The 23,848-nt window shown below is 42.5% G+C and overlaps 1 protein-coding gene across 3 annotated transcripts in view; it reads left to right on the plus strand.

Moving 5' to 3' along the window:
* The window catches only part of LOC144498875 (uncharacterized), a 256,941-nt gene that overhangs the window by 68,288 nt on the left and 164,805 nt on the right, over positions 1-23,848 (plus strand). For all 3 annotated transcript variants that reach the window (XM_078220688.1, XM_078220690.1, XM_078220689.1), the window contains exon 3: positions 20,284-20,357. In XM_078220688.1, the coding sequence (XP_078076814.1) occupies positions 20,292-20,357 (66 nt within the window). In that variant the 5' untranslated portion in view covers positions 20,284-20,291. The remainder of the gene's footprint in view (positions 1-20,283; positions 20,358-23,848) is intronic.

Genomic DNA, 23,848 nt, shown 5'->3' on the forward strand with positions numbered 1-23,848 from the left:
CAAATGCAGCACCGAATACAGTGGTTATATCACTGGCCTTGTAATCCAGAGGTCTGGGCTACTGATATAAAGACATGAGTTCAAATCCCACCAGTACATTTGGAGACTTTGAATTCAGTCAATTAACTAAATCTGGAATTTTAAAAAGAGCTAATATCAGTAATAGTGTCCATGAAAAGATCAGATTGTCGTAAAAAAAACATCTCGTTCGTTACTGTCCTTTAGGGAAGGAAATTTGGCATCCTGCCATCCTCACTTGACCAGGCTTATACATTACTTTGGAACCACAACAATTTGGGTTGATTCTTAACTGCCTTTTAAAATGGTTGTACCAAATTGCTTGAAGTGATTGACCAATACTTTCTCAAGGGCAATTAGAGATGTAAAATAAATGCTAGCCTGACTAATGATGCCAGGAATTCTTGAAAATGATGTCTAGTTAAATTTAGGATCACGTGTTCACTTACAGGCACATTACCCTGAAATTAATCATGTTTTTTGATTTGCTTAGTAAAGCTTTGTATTTATTGGAAACCATAAATGAATGACCAATAATAGTACAAGTATACTTTTCTTTCTCAACATTTGCTACGAATTGTGCACTGATTATGCCCATATTTGGTTTCTGTTATTCCATAAATTTCTCTACTTTAAAATCGCCATTTCATAGGTTTTTAATGCTTTGAACATTGTATTTCATTTCCAATTTTTTTCTCAGCTGTGGGTAGGATATACTCTCTGTAAAAGCACAATCTCTCCCCTGCAGCAACCAAGCTTTTCCCTCTGATGACCATCATCTGCTTCCAGTTGAGACAATTTTCAATTCAATTAGATAATTTGACAGTGAGATTTATGTACATCAAGAAATATTGTAATTTCTTTTAAGATCCGACAATATGTAAGACCTTGCCCAGATGAATTGAGTTTTTTTCATAACCTTTGTTTTATTGAAGTCAATTTGTAATACAGATTTGTGAGCTAATATAACTGGATGTAGAATTTGATTGTGAACAGTCGCTCCATGATACATAACTTGAACATTAATGAAAAGAGAGACATATTGCCAAAGCTTTGTATCTTGCACTCATCAAGAAAATTCAAGAATGCCAAATTTCAAATAATCACAGCAACGAAATACTACAGGAGAAAAGGGTGGTGATTGGTTGGCAAATCAACTCTGATTAGCCGAGGCATAGCCCTCGGTTCCTTCAGTTGTTCCTTCGGTTATTTATAATAGGCTAGAGTGCAGACCATACTCAATCAGCCCACACTTGAAAAATCCAAAACAAAATGTCTACTGTTAGATGTGATTCTGCGATTGGGCAACATTTGTTTAACAATCCTGCATGCACCAATAGCTAGACTATAGACTCAGGGAGGCGATGGCCTAATGGTACTATCAGTGGACCACTAATCCAGAAACTCAGCTAATATTCTGAGACTCCGGTTCAAATTCCTCCACGGCAGGTGGTGAAATTTGAATTCAATAAAAGATATCTGGAATAAAGAATCTACTGATGACCATGAAACCATTGTCGATTGTCGGAAAAACCCATCTGGTTCACTCGTGTCCTTTAGGGAAGGAAATCTGCCATCCTTACCCAGTCTGGCCTACATGTGACTCCAGAGCCACAGCAACGTGGTTGACTCTTAACTGCCCTCCAAGGGCAACTAGGGATGGGCAATAAATGCTGGCCAGCCAGTGATGCCCATATCCCACGAATGAATCAGAGACTGATTAACTGATTTTAAAATAATCAGTCAAGCTTGCAACATGGCTCATTTATACTTGCTCTTTTGCAGAGACCCCCTTCTCCTTGGGGAGCCAATAGTTCCATGTAGATTTCCCAGTGGCAGTGCCCTGGCCAATCAGAGTCGACTTGCCAATCAATCAGCATCCTTTTCTCCTATTGTATAGACTGAATTTTGGCATTCTTCACTTGTCCTGATAGCTGCAAAATGAAAAGCTTTGGCACTGTTTCTTTTCAGCAATTTGATTATAATTTTCATTTGTGAAGTTTTAATACCATCAAAAGCAAATCTCCAAATCCTTGTGCTATCTCTATAATCTATTTCTTTGTAAATTGTTGACCTCTCTCTCCCCCCAGTCTATGCAACCACAGCCAGGTGCCACCGACTGTTCTCTTCACACCCCACCCATCCTTCTTCACTTACGTGAGGGTAACTGCAATGCTAGTGGCAAGAAATAGGCAAACCCAAATTTCTATCCTAGTAAACCTTTGTGTGACCATGGTGAAGTAAACATGTGGAACATTGGTGTGATTTATGCCTGATCTTGTTAAAATTTAATAACAATCTATCCAATCCCGTGTGGTTTTTACTTTCAAGAAATTTGGTACGCTTGTATTTCTGTGTAACATTTTCCACCACATTAAAAATACCAGCTTGAATCATTTATGTTTATAGAATAGGTACGCTAATGATATCTTGCATCTGTTTTATGTTACATTAAAATTTGGAATGTGCTTTTTAAATTTTTAAAGCAGCATTTAAAAATATTTGTCTTCTGATGTGAGAATTGCTGGCAATGGGCATTTGTCCATCCTAGTTGCCCCAGCAATTGGCAGTACAGCTGATGAAGTCACTGAAGAGGACATTAAGAAAGGAAGAACTTGCACTTATGTAGTATATTTTGCAATCCCAGAACATCCCAAATGTTTCACAGGCAGTTAAGTATTTTTGAAACATGGCCACTTTTGTCATGTAGGGAAATATGACAGCCAATTTGTGTGCTGCAAAGTTCCTCAAATAGTAATGAGATCTATTTTATCAGTGAGCTCCCTTGTGTGAACCACATAGTGCTGGAGTGATATGTAGCCAATTCAAATTTCACTTCAGGGTTAAAATTGTTTCTTTAAAAATATGGTTTTGAAACAGGCTTCTGTTGAAATCTCATGGGGTGGGCTGGACACTTTCTGGATCGGTAGATCTTTTCAAATGCATGGTTATTGGTTTATCAAAATTGGAAATTTTATAAAATAATAGACACCTGATCAGCCATGCTTGATGTGGAGAAATGCCCATCAAGCCATAGCCTCTGGTGACTGGCTAGGGACCTGCTCTTGGAAAAATTAGCCATAGAAACAGGTATAAGAATGTTCCGCTAGGCATGAGAAAGAAAGATAGATTCTTAAAATACAAAAGGAAGCCTTTCAGCCTGTCACACTTGGGCCAGCTGTTTGAAAATGCTGTCCGTTCTAGTCCCAGATTTGTCCCTATAACACTGCAGATTATACCTCTTAAGGTACATGTCCAGTTGTCTTTTAAAGCTTCTTATGAAATCTGATTCCACCACCCTTTCAGGTAGTGCACCCCAGATTTTTAACAGCCCTCTGTGAAACTGACCTTCCCCTCACTTTCCCACTATTTTGCCAATTATTTTAAATTTACCATCTCTGCTAATCAATTAATGCACCAGAAGAAATAGTTTATTCCTACTTGATTGGCAAAACCCCTCACAATTTTGGATAAGATCATAGAAACCCTACAGTACAGAAAGAGGCCATTCGGCCCATCGAGTCTGCACCGACCACAATCCCACCCAGGCCCTACTCCCATATCGCTACATATTTTCCCAACTAATCCCTCTAACCTATGCATCTCAGGACACTAAGGGCAATTTTTAGCATGGCCAATTAACCTGACCCGCACATCTTTGGACTGTGGGAGGAAACCGGAGCTCCCGGAGGAAACCCATGCAGACACTAGGAGAATGTGCAAACTCCACACAGACAGTGACCCAAGCTGGGAATCGAACCCAGATCCCTGGAGCTGTGAAGCAGCAGTGCTAACCACTGTGCTACCGTGCCGCCCCAAACTCAGCCAGATCTCTCCTTAACTTGATCTGCTCCAATTTAAACAATTGCAACTTCATAGAATCATAGAATCCCTACAGCACAGAAAGAGACCATTCGGCCCATCGAGTCTGCACCGACCACAAACCCACCCAGACCCTATCCCCATATACCTACATACTTACCCACTAATCCCTCTAACCTACACATCTCAGGACACTAAGGGCAATTTTAGCATGGCCAATCAACCTAACCTGCACATCTTTGGACTGTGGGAGGAAACCGGAGCACCCGGAGGAAACCCACGCAGACACGAGGAGAATGTGCAAACTCCACACAGACAGTGACCCAAGCCGGGAATCGAACCCAGGTCCCTGGAACAGTGAAGCAGCAGTGCTAACCACTGTGCTACCGTTCACAAACTTCAAAGTTATACTTCCTATCCCCAAATCTGAATCATTTATATATAACGGTAAAAGCAATGGTTCTAATATGAACCTATTGGTATTTTTCTCCAATTAGAAAAACTGCCATTCAGCAATATTCTCTGCCTCCTATTAAGTACCCAAGTTACTACCGTCACTTTGCTTCTATTTTCTGAATGAGTTATGAGGTACTCTTATCAAATGCAATTTGAAAATTCATATAGACAATATGTATTGCACTACTTCAGTCAACTTAATTATTTATTATCTGACTACTCGAATCTTTCATAATATTGTGTGACTGGTGACTTTTGTTTAGGTAACTTCAGTGTTTGTAGGGTTGCTATACTTTCTTGCATTTTTCTCACATGTGATGCACTGTTTTGCTCTTCTGCTTTTCATATTTTTGAATTATTGCTTGCAGTTTATACATAAAATAATAGATATTGGCAAATTGTTTAATCAAACCAGATCATACATTTCAGGATTTAAAATGTAAAACTAAACCATTTCCATTGATTATTGGTGTTTTGGAGCTCACTGATGAACAATCTGATGAAATGGTTGATTCACTTACCTGGATGTCCATTGCAGTAATGTGCAGAATGCACAATCACAGTTATATTCAAAATAATTTTTACTTCAGCACCATTACTGAGATTGGAATAAGTGCAAATATATCGGGCAGAATTTCAAAATGATCATCCTAACCAAAATGGTCAGACTAGTAGAGGGGTCAGAAACTCATTAATATCTGCAGCGAGCTTTGCCATGGCTCTTTAACTGAGACACAGTATTAGCAGCCCACTTCCAGATTTTTTGAACGGAAAGGGTGAGTGGGATAATGTGCTGAATCTGTCAAAGAAAAGATTTCTAATTAAAGGGACTCTGGTATGGGTCAGAATGACTGAATTGTATTCCTGATGCTGCAAAAAACATAAGACTGGGGAGGGAACCTGAGAAGGATGCCCTCTGGGGGTCTCCCTTTTAGCTGGAGGTTGTGCTGTGAGATGCAAAGGACTGCGGTGAGGTGATGTTTGGGAAGAATGGAAGGGAGAGGTGCGCGTCTGAATCCAAACAAGCAACTGTGAAAGAGGCCAGCAAAGTCAGCAGCAAGATTATGGCCTCTCCAACCTGCAGCAGGTCCACCAAGAGGATCCAGGACTTGATGATTTACCTTCTCACTAACTGGAGCGCCCGAATCGGAATTCATGTCTGTTTCGCGCCAATTCTGGATGGGCGAACACAGTGGTAAAAGGGGAAGGTTCGGCATGCAGCCCATCAAGTCAATGTAAATGTATTTAAATGGCTGTCACGCCCGATTGCGGCCATTTTCGGCCTTGGTAAAGAGGGAACTGGCGCGGAGGTGGGCGCTGATCACGCTACTCACCTCACGCCCGACTTTACCAAGTTTTCGCGCCTGAAAACAGGTGGAATGTGATGGGGAAGGGGGGGGGATCTGCTGCCACTCTGCCTGTGATCAGTGTGGGGGAAGGGGGCTCCGCTGCCACTCTGCCTGTGATCAGTGTGGGGGAAGGAGGTTCCGCTGCCACTCTGCTTGAGATCAGTCAGGGGGAAGGGGGGATCCGCTGCCTGTGATCAGTGAGGTGCAAGGGAGGGTCCGCTGCCATTTTGCCTGTGATCAGTGCGGGGGAGGGGGGTTCCGCTGCCACTCTGCTTGAAATCAGAGGGGGGGAGGGGCCTGTGATTGGTCTGAGTGACGGAGAAGGTGGTGGAATAATGGGGTCAGTAATGTGGGGGTGAGGCAATGTCTGTGGAGGCCAGGGGGAGGCATGAGCTGGCCCGGGAGGGATGTGGTAGGGGAGCCGCATTCTATCTTTTTTTTCTGCGCATGCGCAGTTGAAGGTTCCGATTGGAGCTGCAGCGTTTTGGGTGCGTTACGCCCCGCCCACAGTCTTGTGCAGCACGATTCGGAATTGCTGATATTTTTTCAGGCAGAGTGTGTATGGGGGAGCCTGAGAACGGGTCTAAAAGTCGGATCTGAAACACTCCCAGTTTCAAGTCTGCCCAGCACTTAGAATCAAAATGATAAAATAGGAACCATTGGGTCAAAAGACCAAACGTTTGGTCAAAGAGGTAGGCTTTAAGGAGTAGCTTAAAGGTGAAAAGCAGTTGAAGTAGAGCAACAGAGAGTTTAGGGGGAAGATTCCAGAGCTTGGGGCCTACATAGTTGAAGACACAGCACCAATGGTGAAGCAATTAAAATTGGGAATGCTCAAGAGTCCAAAATTAGAAAAGCACAGATATCTCAAAGGATGATGAAGCAGGAGAAAATTACAGAGATAAGAACAGGTGAGGTCTGTGAAGCTTATCAGAAGTTAGCAATCATCATGCTAACCTGGCAGTGCCGGGGCAGACCCAGTGGGAGCCTCAAGGGTGGGAAACTTATTTATTTGTGGTGGTGGGGGGAGCATAAGTGGGATGCTGGCGATGGCTGTTTGTGTTGGGGGAATGGGGGGTGCTTGCATTGACTGGGTGGGAAGGAGTTGAGAGAAGGGGTCCAATGTTCAGGGGGGTACTGACATTGATTGTTTGTGGGGGTTGGGGAAGAGATGCTGGCTCTGATCGCAGAAAGGGGGTGTGGTGAATGCCAGCTCCGACCACGGGAGGTGGTGAAATCTGACTCTGATCACCGAGGTGGGGGGGGGGGGGGCGGGGGAGAGAGCCCTTGAGACCTCCGTGATGGGGTGGAAGGAGGTTGTTTATTGCTTTGATTGGGGTGCCCTTTAAACATGGCGTCCTGATCTCAGTGCAGCTGGGCTTTGCCGGCATGTTTAGGTCCTGTCCCTCTCCATGACAGCTTGAAACATGCTCATTTGGTTTTTTTACGACAGTGTCGAAAGTTTGGGAGGGAAAACTGACTTGCTTTTCCGGAGAGAAACATGCTGTTTTTCTCACCGGAACTGACACTTTGCCAAATTCTGGTAAGATCGTCCCGAGTGTTTGTTCTATAAAATTATCATATTTAAGCCAAATTTAAAAAAAAGAACAAGCCAATCTTTATCCACTCTTGAAAGACAATGTAAAATTTTATGTTCAAGTGCTTAACAACTCAATTTATTTGGGTAATCAAAATTGATATCCTCTATACAGTATATATTCTTAACAAATTATAGTTAAAGCCTCAAATATAAATCTTGCAATGTACTAATTTATTTGTTGCACTCTGCCATTTTGGTAATGCTTGTGACAACAGTAATTGAGCACTGCAGAGTTGTAGTGTGAATACCATCTGGTGTCTTTACGGGACTGCCTGATATCAGTATAAATTGTAGCAATTTAGGAAGTAGGTGAGGGAAAAGACAGTGTGGGGTACAAATTAATGTTATAGTCCCATTTTAATGCATCATCTGCACATCATTTTCTTCCTGCCTAAAGAGTTTTTCATCAGTATTTGAAGAACAAATGACAGATTTGTATACTTCACCTCTCACACATTGTGGATCTATATACAAAACTGCCCATAACTGCCATTTGTGGTGTAACCTGTAGAACATGGGAACAGGATTCAGTCATTAAACCTGTTTCACCATTTAGTATATTTTCATTGTTGATCTGTACCTTTGTTTGTTTGTTTTGCACCATTTTCTTTTATCGACTTAACAGCTAAAACCTATCAATTTTCATGAATCCTGAATCCACAGCTTTTTGGGGGACCGAGCTCCAGATTTCCAACATCCTTTTGTGTGAATAAATGCTGCTTGATTTCATTCCTAAATAACCTAGCTCTAATTTTAAGATTATGGCCTGGATCTTGTGGTCGATGGCTAAGTGGAGGCACTTGCCATTGACTGCATGAGATGCGCCTTGACCTTGGCCTTAAGCTGCACCAAGAGATCGCCTCTTGGCTGCAACATGAGTTGAATGATGAAGTCAGTTCACAGGTTTAGCAGCATAGCCCATTGCCGGCAAAGCCATGCCCTCTTTTAGTGTCGTGTGGAAAACACCCCTTGAGATATTAAGGAATAATAATTGTATATTGCAATGAACTAAATAGAGGAGATAAATGTATGGTACAAGTCAAGAAAATTAACTAGAATATCTAAACAGTTCTTAATTTTTAGGCAGCAATGAAGCTGTGTATAAGTATTAATAAAAGCACCCATGGCTTTCCCCTGACTCCCCTTCAGGATGTGGAGATGCCGGCGTTGGACTGGGGTAAACACAGTAAGAGTTTTAACAACACCAGGTTAAAGTCCAGCAGAATCTGTAACTTGATTTTGTGTCTCTGTGCCCTGTTTGAGAGCAGATTTCCACTCCATCTGATGAAGGAGCAGCGCTCCGAAAGCTAATGGCATTTGCTACCAAGTAAACCTGTTGGACTTTAACCTGGTGTTGTTAAAACTCTTACTGTGTTCCCCTTCAGGACCCATTGATCTCTCCAAGCAATCAAATCACCAGCTCTCCCCCAGTACCCCTGGCTCTGACTTCCAGGAAGGGGGGGAGGGATCAGGGAGCAGACCAGGAAGATTCGGGGGGAGAGGAACTGGAAAAGTGGGAATGTTGTAACACTGTTGTTGGTTTAAAGGATTTAACACTCTTGTTGGTTAGAGGGGATGTACTGCGTTGCAGGCTGTGCTCTTGCTAGCGTCAGCCCTAAAAAAATAACTACATAAAAACTAATGTAACTTCTAATCAGCCCAAGATTCCCGTGACAGATCTCTGGCCCTTTATAAACCGATAGCCAAGTTCCGCACACATAAGGACGGCCTAAACCGGGATGTTGGATTTATGTCACACTATCAGTAACCCCCACAGCTTGCTTCCTGGACTTGCAGAATCTCACTGTCTGGAGACAATACACATCTCTTTAACCTGTGCTTAATGCTCCCTCCACTCACATTGTCTGTATCTTTAAGACCTGGTTGGTTGTAGGGATTCGCATTCTAATTAGTATTCTGTAACTTGATTTTGTGTCTCTGTGCCCTGTTTGAGAGCAGATTTCCACTCCATCTGACGAAGGAGCAGCGCTCCGAAAGTTAATGGCATTTGCTACCAAATAAACCTGTTGGACTTTAACCCGGCGTTGTTAAAACTCTTACTAACTTTATAAACCAGCAGAGCCAGTTGCCTGCACTTTGGATTTCAGCATAAACAGGATTGCCACTGCAGCCCTTAAGGATGGCAAACTTCTCAACATTCACCACTGTTGGGACTGCAAGATCCAGGCCAATGTTTTCTTGCTCTGGATTCCCCAACCGTGAAATAGTTTCTCTGTATTTACCTTAGCTAACCACTTTGTTATTTTAAACACCTCAATATATCACCTCTCAGTTTTCTAAATTCATGGAAATACAAGCCAAGTTTATGCATTCTGTTGCCATAATTTAACCCCTTAAGCTCTAATGTCATTCTGTTTAATCTACACTGTAGTCCTTTCAAGTCAATGTATCTTAAACAGAAGTTTCATGCTCAAAACTAAACACAGTACTCTAATTGGAATTTTGCCACGGTTCTGTACAAATAACACATCATGTTCTCATTTTTATTTCCAGTTGCCTTGCAATAAAGACCAATTTTCTGCGTAATGGCTTTGTGATTTGTGTACATGGACATCTAAATCGTTTTGCTACTTTGCAGTTCCCATCATTAAATACCAATTTGTCTTTCTCAGATTCAAAATAGATTCATTTCACGTTTTTTCTACATTGAACTCCATCTGCCAAGATTTTTCCATTCACTTAGCCTGTCTGCATCTTCCTGCTCCCATAAACACAACTTACTACGCCTCTTAATTAGTGTCTTTAGCTAACTTGAATACGCAGTTCTCTACTCCTTCATCCTACTTATTAATATATATGGTGAAAGGCTCACTTGTCACATCTGCCCATTCAGAGATATTCTTAAACAATGGAGTGCCATTTTTAATTTTCCAATCCAAAAGCACAATTATTGGATGTAGAGATCTTTGGAAAATTGTAACTACTGAATCGGCAATTTTCTCACCTACTTCTTTTAATATCCTGGTGTGGTTGTCCAGGTCCTGTGGTAAATATCATTGCACATGTGCATATGTTTAGCATTGACACGAAGCATTTTCCAGTGTTTCACTCTGCTGTGATATCAGCTCAACATCTGACTCTAGCAGCGTTTCCACAGCAACTATAGCAGCGGTAAACCACTCCAGTCCAATGCCATAATTATAGTGTACATGCTAAAAGGCAAGTGCATGTGAAATGGTTACTTAGCCCCCTACATTTGTAGATGTATCCCAAATACTAAAGAGCTGTTTCAGAATTGCTAATAAAAAAGACCCATGAAGGAAGCTCTTGTGCAGTTTAAAAATCAGAAATTGAATCACGAACTTATTATGCATAGGGGTACAAATGACTAACTCACTTTGTTTTCCAAAGGATGTTGCCCTTGTAACTTTTAACTTGATATCAAGTAACCACAAGGATCGTTAAAGGTTTCCGAGTGGATGGGTGCAATCTTACCACCTCGCTGTGGCAAGCCAGGAAAATAGTGTGCGATGCTAAAAATCAGATTAATGCCTGACGCCAAATGGTTTGATATCTTCATGGCATGAACCGCGAGCGCAAAGCTTATTAGCTTGAATTTTAATGCATTTTAATACCATTAGCGAGTTCAGCATGCATGCTACCCACCCCCTCCCGAATGCTTCCCACCTCTGCAGCGAGACATCATGCCAGCATGAATCACTACTGCTCTAAAAAAGTGTGGTTCAGGTGCAGCAGTGATGAAGGTGAGCAAGGAGGTGAGCTCCAGTTTCCAGGGTACAGGGGGTCTCGGCCACTGCCATGGTGTGGACTGAGGTAGGGGTCTTGCATGGGTGCAGGGGTTTGGTAGGGCTCTTGCTGGTCCGGGGTCTTCGGGTTGGGGGTTGCTGCTGGCCTGGGGCACATGTTGCGCACATTCCTCCGGCCACTGAACGATTGCATACATGGTCAGGTCCCAACCCCACCAATGTCGCTCTGGTTACCCTGCCATCTGTCTGCTGGACAAGCTGTGTGGTTTATGCCAAAATTCCATCATAGGCCCCACTAACAGTTACAAGAGCCAGGTCTGGCAGTTGTGGTACCAATTAAGGGAGTTTGGCAGGTGTTAACACAGATTCTCACACTGCATGGACTCTGCAGTGCTCCCTATGATGGCCGCCCGTCACATGAAAGTCACGAGGGTGCTCCGCCACCATCTGTCTGAAGTTCAAGCCATTCCTGGAAGCCACTGCACCAGTCATTCAGGTGTGGTACACATGTCCATGTTTCAAGGGTTCCCAATGGGGCCCTCCTCACAGCCATCCTTCTGCTCCTTGTGCCTGCTGTGGTGAGGATATGGCAATGGTTGTCAACCCATTCAGCAGTGCATGGCATGGGGTGGTGTCAGGTTGCCAAACTCATGGAAACATGTGTTGCTGGGAGGGAGGGGTCTGGAATGGATAACCTTATGGACTGTCTCTTCTCTCTCTCCTCTTCCCCTCACACCCCCTCCCCCCGAGCAATCATGGATTTCACCTTGGATCCATGCTGATGAGGAGGAAGAGGAGGGAGACATCCACCTGCTGCAAGGCCAGCCCAGGCCAGAGGCCGCAGCAGGAGGACAGGGTGCTGCCAGTTGGGGCCAGGACATGGCCACCCATCAGCCTGAGGGGAGGACCAGAGGACAGCTGAGACAGAGACAGCGTGTTCAGGACCCATTTATCCTTCGATGGGCTACCAGATGCCTCTGCAGATCTGGAAGGAAGCAGGGTGTCAGGGAGTGGATAGACATGGATAATCCAGGTGCAACAGATGGTACTGACTCATGCTGCCCAAAGGAGTCGTTCATTTTTTTTCGGCACTACCTGCCGATCCCCTGTGTCACAGTGTGGGCACTGACAGCCACTGCTACCTTTGACCAGGCCACATTGCTGGCCTGACCCCTGAGTTGCCAACTGTCTCAGATGAAGAAGATGACCCTCTTTTCCTTCACAGCATGCAGTAGCCGTCCCAGCTCTCCCTCCCTAAAGCGTGGAGCTGCTCTATGAGGTGCCATTTTCCTGGCGTGACTGACTGTGTGCATTGTTAGCACTTGAATGCAGCTCCCCCTTCTTAACGGTGCACAGCTGTGGGCACTTTGGGCGAGTCAGGCATCTGGGGCCTCCATGATGCCGTGATTCGCATGGAGGCTCTTCCATTGCACTATGTGTCGGAAAATTCCGGTGCGGAGGGTGCCGAAAAGACCGGCATGGACGATTCCCATTTTCTAGCTGTTATTACACTTCACACTCCATATCTCTTTTTTCAGCAATACTCAAAAAATATTTTGCTCTTTAAAGTGAACAGAACATAAATGTGTTATTTGAATTAAGCAGACCCACTTCATACTTGGTGACACCATTATGGCACCATGATGTAGTTATGTGGTAGTCGTCTTGTTGCTAATATGCTGGGTAATATACACTTCATGAAATATATGAAAATATTGGGTAAAGATTTGCATTTATAGTTTTTATTGTATCTTAACCATTCAGAAGAAAGAATGTTTTAATTTGCTAGCTTTAAACAGTTTAACTGGTTGAAATAGTTGACAGAATTCATATTTTAAAGCCAAAAGCTTCACAGCTCCAGGGTCCTGGGTTCGATTCCCGGCTCGGGTCACTGTCTGTGTGGAGTTTGCACATTCTCCTCGTGTCTGCGTGGGTTTCCTCCGGGTGCTCCGGTTTCCTCCCACAGTCCAAAGATGTGCGGGTTAGGTTGATTGGCCAGGTTAAAAATTGCCCCTTAGAGTCCTGAGATGCGTAGGTTGGAGGGATTAGCGGGTAAATATGTGGGGGTAGGGCCTGGGTGGGATTGTGGTCGGTGCAGACTCGATGGGCCGAATGGCCTCCTTCTGCACTGTAGGGTTTCTATGGGTTTCTATGAAAAAATAAAATGGGGAACAGTTGTAACCTGAATTAGCCTGGAATTGATTTTTGTTGTCCTATTTGTTTAAAAATAAACTGTTAAGTTAGACTTTTTAAGTTGCGCAGACGACGATTTCTCAGTTGTTTATACATTTACAATGTTTTCTGCAAAATGTAGACTGATAAAGATTAGAAAAGCAGAATATGATTTAAAAAGAGAGATCTTTGAGAGAATGCAGATGCAGGGTGACCTTGTACATGCATCGCAAAGAGTTAGCATTCAGGTACAGCAAGTAATTAGGAAGGCAAATGAAATGTTGGCATTTATTGCAAAGGGGATGGAGTATAAAAATAGGGAAGTCTTGCTACAATTGTACAGGGCATTGGTGAGACCGCAGCTGGAGTACTGTGTACAGTTTTGGTCTCCATATTTAAGGAAATTTGAACCGATACTTATTGGAGTTTAGAAGAATGAGAGGGGTGATCTTTTTGAAGCAGATAGGATTCTGAAGGGACTTGATAGGGTAGATGCTGAAAGGATGTTTCCTCTTGTGGGGGAACCAGAGGGTATAATTTAAAGACCAAGGGTCTCAAGACGGAATGAGGAATTTCTTCTGTGAGTCATTAGTTTTTGAAATTCTCTTCCACAGATTGTAGTGGAGATCGGTTCATAGAATATATTCAAGGCTGAGTTAGATTTTTGAATGACAGTGGAGTCAAGGTTTATGGGGGACAGGCAAGGAAGTGGTGCTAAGGATCAGCCACAACCTTATTGAATGGCAAAACAGGCCCCATGGGCTGAATGGCCTAGTCTTGCTTCTATTTCTAACGATCATATTAAGAGATTTCTGGAATGAGTTGCAGATTTTACCATTTGTTCTTAAGTAGCAAGATTCATGGAATCACCGAATTGTTACAGTATAGAAGGCTATTCAGCCTGATATGTCTTGGTTCTCTGAAGAAGCAATCCCACTACCTTAGAGGGAATGTTTTTCTAACCAAAATGTAGGATTCACTTTGGTTTTGGTTTAGTGATAGTTAGTTCTCTGGGTGGCTGGTCAGGTTTTCTGTCGAGTATCACCTGTGCAGAGGCCGGCCTATTTTATACTATATTTCAAATGTTATTTATTTCTTTGGGCTTTCACTATGTTTGCCTTGGATGAGGATTTTTGACTTTCACTTCAATCTAGAATGTTTTTTCTAGATAGAGTATTGTGTGCAGTCACTTTCAATGCATTTCATAAAATGTTGCTGTGTCTCCAATTTATTTTCAATATTTTAAAATGTTGATTTCTTTTCCTTTTTTCTTTCATATTCCCATTTCATTTGACATTCAGTTAAATATTTTAAAATGTTGCTTTCTAATTTCAGTTAATTTAGATACCCTGTACCTATCACTTCACTTTAGATGATATTGCTTTGTTGTGCCACACATACCAAATATGGTATGACCATCTGTCACAATGAATCACTAAGAGCTTAGATTTTTCATTTAGAAATAATGCCAAGGTAAAATAGGATATTGTACCAACTGACCTGAAGCAAATTGACCCTGCCATTATTCGTTTAACTTGAATATTCTCAGTGAGCTCCAGGTTTTAGAAATGCCTCTCATTGGGAACTTCACAGGTGGGCAGGGACTAGTGGGCTCTGCAGAATTTAAAGGACTGTTGGAAATTTAAGGGCAAATCATCAATCAAAATTAATTGGTAAAAGGAATCTTTGTTAAAAATATCTGAAAAAGTTCTGGAAAATATCTGGGACTTCTGGAAGAGAGTAAAAAGGTCAAAAATGTTCTGATGTTGCAATGAAAATGTTGTTGAACCATGTTCCTGGTGAAGGCAAGAGAGGCAAAAGGAAGTCATCAGCAGGAATTGTGCTACATCAACCAGGAATGATGAAGCAACTGTACCTTCCAAGAATATACAACATTAGAAGTGACTCACTTGTCTGCAACTTAGAATAAAACACTTGAAAGTGCTGGAATTCCTTCTTGTACCACAGGCGTACTTAGATATCGGACAGGATGTTCTTCCCCCTCCCTGGTGTGTTTCATAGCGGTAGGAAGCGGTGCACCGCTTGCTGGTGGCGGGATCTTATGATCCTGCCATTGTCAACGTGGTTCCTCATTAAGGGCACTCCTCGAAACTGAGAAACCTGTGATGGGGGTGCACCATTGGCAGCACTGTAAAGGCCAGCAAGATTTTGGTGATTATTGTTGCAAAATCAATTATTTTTCTAAGCCAGGTACATAAGGAGGGGATGAGCCAATCAGTGCAAGTACAAGCATAGGAGTGATTTGAGTTTATTGATTGGAACCTATGGATTTTAATGGACAGTTATTCAAATTTGAATCACGCTGATCAACACTATTTGCTACAATATGTTTCAATCAAAGAGATAGTAAAGCCTAAGAACTACTTAAAACTTTTGTTTTGTCTCTGCTAATATTCACATTCTTTTAATATTTCATATATTTTTTGGCAGCTAAAGCCTCAGTTGGGAGCTATAATCGACACCAAGGCAGGTGGCGTAGGTCGTACAAGCGAAATCAATGGTAGACAGAAGGAAGGTTACAAAATTTCTAGAATAGCGACACTCCGACAAAATTGGGAAAGTGGAACTATATGGGGAAATTTGGCTGCACAATACCCCCAGGTTTGGGCTGAACACAAACAAGATTGTGGATGTTTAGGTGTTCCTCCAATAACAATTCCTGGGAAGGTTCATCCTCCACATAGGCAATATCCTCTCAAACCAGAAGTGATGGAGGCAGTTAAAAACATCATTGCAGATTTAGAAAAACAACAGATAGTGATCACCTGTTTGGCCAGTAAGGAAACCAGATGGTGGTTATTGATTAGCTATCGATTATACAGCTCTGAATCGCTACAGACTCGAGACCATCCCATTGTGCCAAATCCTGCTAGCATCTTGAACACAATTGGAATAGAGCAGACGATAAGTCACAGTATTAGACACAGCTAATGTATTTTGACCAATTCCTGTAGCTGAAGAACACCTGTATAAGTTTGTATTTACAGTTGGGAATCTGCAATGCACTTGGACCCACCTGCCACAGGAATTCAATAGAAAAAGGTTCAACCAAAAGTTAATTAAGTTAATTATAGGGGTGGTGTATAGATTGTGGTGTGGCTCAAGTCTCAAGCAAGCTTTTTGTTTAGAACAAGCTTGATGCAGGAAAACACTTAGTTCAGGCAGAACTTGGGATGTTGGCTATCAAAGTTAAAATTCTTGTTAACTGGAAGGCTCCTGATGGTGAGTTAGATTTTTGGGATGGCCAAGCTGAGAAGTGTAAGAGAATTTTAGATGCAAGACTCCAGTGTTAAAGAATTTTAGAACCAGGAGAGTTCTGACATCAGGTGGGGACGATCACAATGCTAACAATGCCTGTGTTAAATGAGTCTACAACTGTGAGATTTGATGGAACAGCCTTGCTGGAAGTAAGTAGAAGGCCAAGAAATTTCAGCCCTTATCCAAATCTTTGAAACAATATTCAGAACAAGTGGTTAAGCTTTCAAGTTCTCATATTTATCTGACTTGAGTTTATTGGGGGTGTAAGTCAAATGGGTGTAGAAAAAAACTTAAGTTTGGTTTAAAGTATGAGGCTGAAATTTTCCAGCACTTAAGATTTAATCAACCGTGAAAGGAAACAAAAGCAAACAAAGTCACTGCCTGCTGTGAAATAGCCTGGACCCGTCAATCAGGAGGCTAGTTAAAGGTACTGGAGCATGAAATTGAATGTAAACAAAACATTTTAAAGCATTTAGGCTTCTCAGCTTGGCCAGAAACCTGAAAAGGAAATACAGTGTTAAAAAATGGGGCCAGACTGAACAGATATGGTGGAAAGAGGAAGTACTTGAGGCTTTTTGGAACGTGAACTGATTGTATCAATAATGAAGTGTTTGATCTACTCTGCTTTTTGTAAGTTTATTTATTTGTGTCACAAGTAAGCTTACATTAACACTGCAATTGAAGTTACTCTGAAAATCCTCTAATCCCCACACTGCGGCGCCTGCTCAGGTACACTGAGGGAGAATTTAGCATGGCCAGTGCACCTAGCCAGCACGTCTTTCGGACTACGGGAGGAAACCAGAGCGCCTGGAGAAAACCCACGTAGATATGGGGAGAATGTGCAGACTCCACACAGACAGTGACCCAAGCTGGGTATCAAACCCAGGTGCTTGGCACTATGAGGCAGCAGTGTTAACTACTGTGTCAACATGCCGCCTTAGTACTGTCAGTCAAAGGTCAGGCAGCAACTGCGCCTCATTCAGGCTACAAAGGGGAATCCCTCTAGTGAAACTGACATCTCCTGTCAATCAGAATACTTCAAAGGGGCCTGGTCACACCCAAAAGTTCTGAAATCAACCAAGGACAATCTCTTCTGGAGATTGGAGTGCTGCTGGGATTCTGAAGGCTTCCAAGACCCGGAGAGATTGGCGCTCGCTGAACTTGGGGGGGGGTGCAGGCAGGAGTACACCAGCTGCCAAAGCATCAGGCCTTAAACCTGGTAATTAGAATTAAATTAATACTATTGAGTATTCATCAGGTTCTCGCCCGCTTTGGGTAAGAACCTGATCAGGACCAGAGGAGCATACCAAGAGACTCGCAATGAGTTTGACGCCCAGTGAGAATCCCACTTTGACCCCCACACCCGATTCAACGTACCATCAGAAGTCCCGCTTACTGTTAGCGGCCCCAGAGAATCGTCCCAATACTTAATGCCATGCTGCCTCAGTCCTGTGCTTTGTGTGTTATTGAGTTTCTCTCAATAGAAGAGAAGGAAAATAAATTAATATAAAGTGAAAGCATGGCTATTTAATAATAATGGATGTGAAATTTGTATCCATTATGGTGCTGGAGATGGCTTTACGCAAGCCCTCCAGAAGATCTGCACAGTTTACCATCTTGAGAAGAAAGCTCATGCAAACTTCCCTGCTTACATTGGGAGAAACTGAACGTATCATATCATAATACTGGCTGATGTGACACACAATTGCCAAATTTGGACCACACAGGTGCATTGAGCAGGTTTTCTTGTTAGAGTTTTATAGCACAAAAAGAGGCCCTTCGGCCCATCATGTCTGTGTTGGCATCAAGCACCTATCTACTCCAGTGCCATTTGCAGCTCTTGGTCTGCAGCCTTTTGTACTATGGCATTTCAAGTGCTCATCTAAATGCTTCTTAAATGTTGTGACTGTTCCTGCTTCCACCACCCTTTCAGACAATGAGTTCCATATTCCCATCACCCTCCAGGTGAATATGTTTTTTGTCAAATCACCTCTAAATCTCCTGCCCCTGACCTTAAGTCTATGCCCCCTGGTTATTGATCCCTCTACTAAGGGGAAACTTTTCTTCCCATCAGCCCTATCTATGTCCCACATAGTTTTGAACACCTGAATCAGGTGCCCCCCTCAACCTTCTCTGCTCCAAGAAAAACAACCCCAGCCTAACTAGCTTCTCTTCATAGCTTCATAGTCCAGCCACCATCCTGGTGAACATCCCCTGAACCCTTTCTCATGAAATCCCATCCTATAGTATGGCGACTGCAACTGCACACAGTAGTCTAGCTGTGGCCTTACAAGTATTTTATACAACTCCATCATAGCCTCCCTGCTCTTCTGGCAGAAAGTTGTAGTTTGTGTGGCACCCTGCCAAAACCATCATTCTGGTGAGCATTGTGATGATGTACTTCTTTATACATGTAGTAAACCTTGATTTCCAAAAGGCATTCAATAAGGTGTGACAAAAGGTTGATAGGCAAGAAAATAACTTAGAAAGTTGGGGGTAATATCTTAATGTGGATAGAGGATTAGTTAACCAACAGGAACCAAAACTCAAGCATTAATGAGGCATTTTTAAGTTGGCAGGCTGTTACTAGTAGAGTGCCGCCAGGAATAGTGCAGAGGTCTGAGCTATTTACAATCCATATAAATGATTTAGACAAAGAGGCAGGAAGTAATGTGTCTGGGTTTGCTGATGATTAAAGCTCAGTGGAGATTAGGAGGGCATAAAGAAGCTGTGAAAAGATATGGACAGGTTAAGTGAGTGAGCAACATGAAGTTAAATGTGGGAACATGGGAAGATTTTCACTTTTGTCTGCCCCCACTGCAGCTTTATCAGTACCTACTTTTGGGATTTTTCCCGCAGTGGGGGAGTCAGCACCAAGGGTTCAGGCCACTTGCTGAAGCCTGGGAGACTGTTAGCTGGGCTGTGCCATTGTCCACTTTGGACCTTATTCCTCTCAGCGAAACCTGCCTGTTTGGTTCTGAATCAGCTTTGGCCAGACTCTATCAGTGTATCCACTCCCGGTTGCACTGCTAGGACAAGAGAGTGCCAGCCTGTTATATATTTAAATGGCTGCATGGTTGCTTTAAAAGCTGATCACATGATTTGATGATGATGCCATTGGGGGTGTTTCAGAGACTCCAACTTTTAGTTTCAGTTGTACTCTGTACAGGCAAGACCTCCTGGAATAAAGCTGTTGTTGTTGGTTTCAATCTACCTGTGCAAAACACAGCTGCTTCTTTTTGGAAGGGTGGTGGGGGGGATGCTGTTGAATAGCTGTGGACTGAGCCACCCAAGCAGAAGTGGCCTTGCCCCTTGAACTTTACACAGGGTGGGCGGGTACCCTACTCCCAAGTATTAAGTTCAGCCTGTGGTCTAGAAGCGATGTAGAAATTGTAATCTAAAACGATAAGAGTGACACAGAGAAGGTGCTTTATAACGAATTGTATTAACGAGAAGGCTTATAGTTTCAAAATCCGGACCAATTACATTCCCATGATTATTTTAAGGATTGGGAGATTATGGCATGAATTTTCATTGAGTTGCGATAACACATTTGTGGGCACTTTCCTCCAAGGTGGGCGGACTGAGCCAGGAATTTTCCCAACTCCCCTTGCCTACCTCAGGGATTAAAATTCAGGCCTTTATCTCAATTTACCTCAGACTCTGTTCATCTACATTGTCTTTGGGAATAATTCATCCTGTGTTGACATAGTCCAGGATATATTTTCAGTGTTCAAGTGCAGCTTCGCAGTTCATTTTAAAATTTTCCTTTTGACAGAGTTTGCAGTAAACTGCAAAGAGTGCATGCTGTATTTTGATATGCATATGAATTATTCACAAATAATTTCCATTTATTTTTCAGCTTTTGACATGAAGAAAGATTTAGAGGCATTAATTGCAGAAGAACGTGCTGAAATAATTTCCAATTATAACAAGGTACTGTGTAATTTACGAAACAGAACAAAGGAATTAACTACAGTGCTGCATGAAAATTGTGAATAGGAACTGAAGGGATGCTTTTATTTTTCACCCTGACATTTTGCACTGTACGTTAATATCTCCTGTTACATTGCCTTTAAAACATATGGAGATGATTTTCACATGGAATGTAAATCAGGTAGGCAATGTATGAAAATATAAACCATTTTGGCTTGTGGCCCCTGTTATGATGTGGAAAATATAATAGGCACCTAGCTGATCTGGAAGGGTAAAATTTGGCAACATGGAATGATTTAGAAGAGTCTGCAGCAGCACCATGAATAGGAGGAGTAGATGTGTCAGGAGTGAAAGTATGTAACCTTTAGAGCAGCAACCAACATTTTTGCAGAACCAACAATTGTAAGTACATTAAATATAGAACTTTTTAAGGCTCCATATCTATCAGGGACTACAATAAAAACGTGTGCCACATCTTCATTGCCTGACTCCAAATGAGTATACCACTGAAAATAGCCTTTTTCCTAAGTCGTATTGTTTATGTTTAGTGAGTGGGAACAGGAATTGATCATATAATGCAGGCAAGAGACTGCAATGGCCTTGGTGTTGCAGCTATTTCATTTAGAAACTAGGAACAGGAGTAGGCCATCTGTCCCTTGAGCCTGCTCCATCATTCAATAAGATTGTTGCTGATCTTTTTGTGGACTCACCTCCACTTACTCGCCTGCTCACCATAATCCTTAATTCCTTCACCGTTCAAAAATCTCTCTATCTTTGTTTTAAAAACATTCAATGAGGTAGCCTCAACCTCTTCACTGGGCAGGGAATTCCACAGATTCACAACCCTTTGGGTGAAGAAGTTCCTCCTCAACTCAGTCCTAAATCTTCTTCCCCTTATTTTGAGGCTATGCCTCCTAGTTTTAGTTTCACCCACCACTGGAAACGACCTCCCTGTTTCTACCTTATCTATTCCCTTCATAATCTTATATCTCATTCTTCTAACTTCCAATGAGTATAGTCCCAGTCTACTCAGTCTCTCCTTATAAGCCAACCCTCTCAACTCCAGAATCAACCTAGCAATAACCTGGATGAGGCTAAATTATGAAGCCCCAGCAGTTTTTGGTGGGAGTTTTGCTCACCTAGATTGAAGTCCACTGGAACAGTGGCATAGATAAAATCTCAGAGGTAAGTCAGTGCTTTCATTTTGTCTGCTAGTTTGGTCCCTGGTTTTAAGTGCAGGTTTTGCAGTAGAAACTTGAAAAAACTCTTGTAAAGTCAAAATAGGTTTTGTATAGTTGGCACATGACATGTATTTCTCTTTATAAAAAAGGTTTAATGATTTGGCATTATTGTTTCTCAGATGCTTCTTTCAGTTTCACCTCTGACAGTATTTCTGTTCCCCTTATTCTTTGGTAATAGGGAAGACAGATATGATTTAGTTAGTTTCCCTGATACTATGTGAACTCAGTGGACCATTTTCCAACAATCTGAAAAGAGTAAGAGATCTGTGAATATCCCCGTCGATATGCAATTCATACAACATGCCCCTGAATCTGTTTATATATTACACAGTAATATGGCTTACCTTGCCTACCAAACTTAACAACACTGTTAGGTTGGTCGAGTATTACTGAAGACGTGCGCTCTGGCAACAGTTCTCCAATTTTCCAAAAACATCAGCATGCCCATGCTTTGGCATAAGAGTCTATTACTATCATGTCAATGTGTTTTTCCTATAACTCATGAGGAAAACCCAACAGAAGAAATACAAAACATGCAGTGAACATAAGATACTTGCACATAACTGATTCACATAGTGACCAAGGTCATCTTCTTTCACTGGTTGAGACTATTTTCATTCTATGAAAAGATTCTATGTGGGATGTGGTTGTGTGAGGAACAATTATCTTTTAAAACGATCATTTTATTTGGGTGCTATTCAGGTGCATAGACTGCATTATTAAACCATTTTTTTTTTGCGGGCTTAGTGCATTAGTCCTTAATGCCACAGGTATGTACTTTATTTTTTATATTTGTTCATGGGATGTGGATGTCACTGGCTAGGCCAGCATTTATTACTCATTTTTAAGTGTCCTTGAGAAGGTGGTGGGGGGCTGCCGCCTTGTACTGCTGCAGTCCATGCGTTATTGGAATACCCACAGGACTGTTGGGAAGGGAGTTCCAGGATTTTGACTCAGCAATATAAACAACAGCAATATTCTTCCGAGTCAAGATGGTGTGTGAATTGGAAAGGAAGTTGTCGGTGGTGGTGTTCCCATGCATCTGGTGCCCTTGTCCTTCTAGATGGTAAAGGTTGTGGTTTGGAATGTACTATCAAAGGAGCCTTGGTGAGTTCCAGCATTTTGTAGGAATATGGTACACACTGCGGCCACTGTGCATCGGTGATGGAGAGTGAATGCTTGTTGTGGTGGATGGGGTGCCAATCAAGCGGGCTGCTTTGTCCTGGAAGGTGTTGAGTTTCTTCTGTGTTGTTGGAGCTACACCCATCCAGGCAAGTGGAGAGTATACCATCAAACTCCTGATTTATGCCTTGTAGATGGTGGACAGATTTTGGGGAGTCAGGAGGTGAGTTACTCCCCACAGGATTTCTAGCCTCTGACCTGCTCTTGTGGCCACAGTAATTATATGGCTAGTCCACTTCAGTTTCTGGTCAATGGTAACTCTCCCAGGATGTTGATAGTGGGAGATTCAGCATAGTAGTGCCATTGAAAGTCAAGGGGCGATGGTTAGATTCTCTCTTGTTCGAGGTGATCATTGCCTGGCTCTTGTGTGACACGAATATTACTTGCCACTTGTCAGCCGAAACCTGGATATTGTTCAGATCTTGCTACAGTTGGACTTAAACTTCTTCAGTATCTGAGGAGTCGCGAATTGTGCTAAACATCATGCAATCATCAGCCAACATCTCCACGTCTGACCTTATGATGGAGGGAAGGTAATTGATGAAACATTTGAAGGTGGTTGAACATAGAACAATATCTTGAGGAACTCCTGCAGTGATGTCCCATGACTGACATGGTTGACTTTCAACAGCCATAGCCATTTTCTCTTGTGCTAGGTATGGCTACAACAAGCAAAGTGTTTCCCCTCTGATACCCATTACTCCAGTTTTGCTAGGGCTCCTTGATGCCGCACTCAGTCAAATGCTGCCTTGATGTCAAGGGCAGTCCCTCTCACCTCACCTCTTGAGTTCAGCTCTTTTGTCCATGTTTGGTCCAATGCTGTAATGAGGCCAAAAGCTGTGTTGCCCTGGTGGAACCCAAATTGAGTGCCAGTGAGCCTGTTGTTGTTGAATAAGTGCAACTTGATAGCACTGTCAATGACACTTTTCACACTTCCATGATGATCGAGAATAGACTGATGGGCAGTAATTGGCCCGATTGGATTTGTCCTGCTTTTTGTGAACACTGCATATCTGGGCAATTTTCCACATTGCTGGGTAGCTGCCTGTGTTGTAGCTGTATTGGAAC

Source organism: Mustelus asterias, chromosome 9, assembly GCF_964213995.1.
Source record: "Mustelus asterias chromosome 9, sMusAst1.hap1.1, whole genome shotgun sequence".
NCBI lineage: Eukaryota > Metazoa > Chordata > Chondrichthyes > Carcharhiniformes > Triakidae > Mustelus > Mustelus asterias.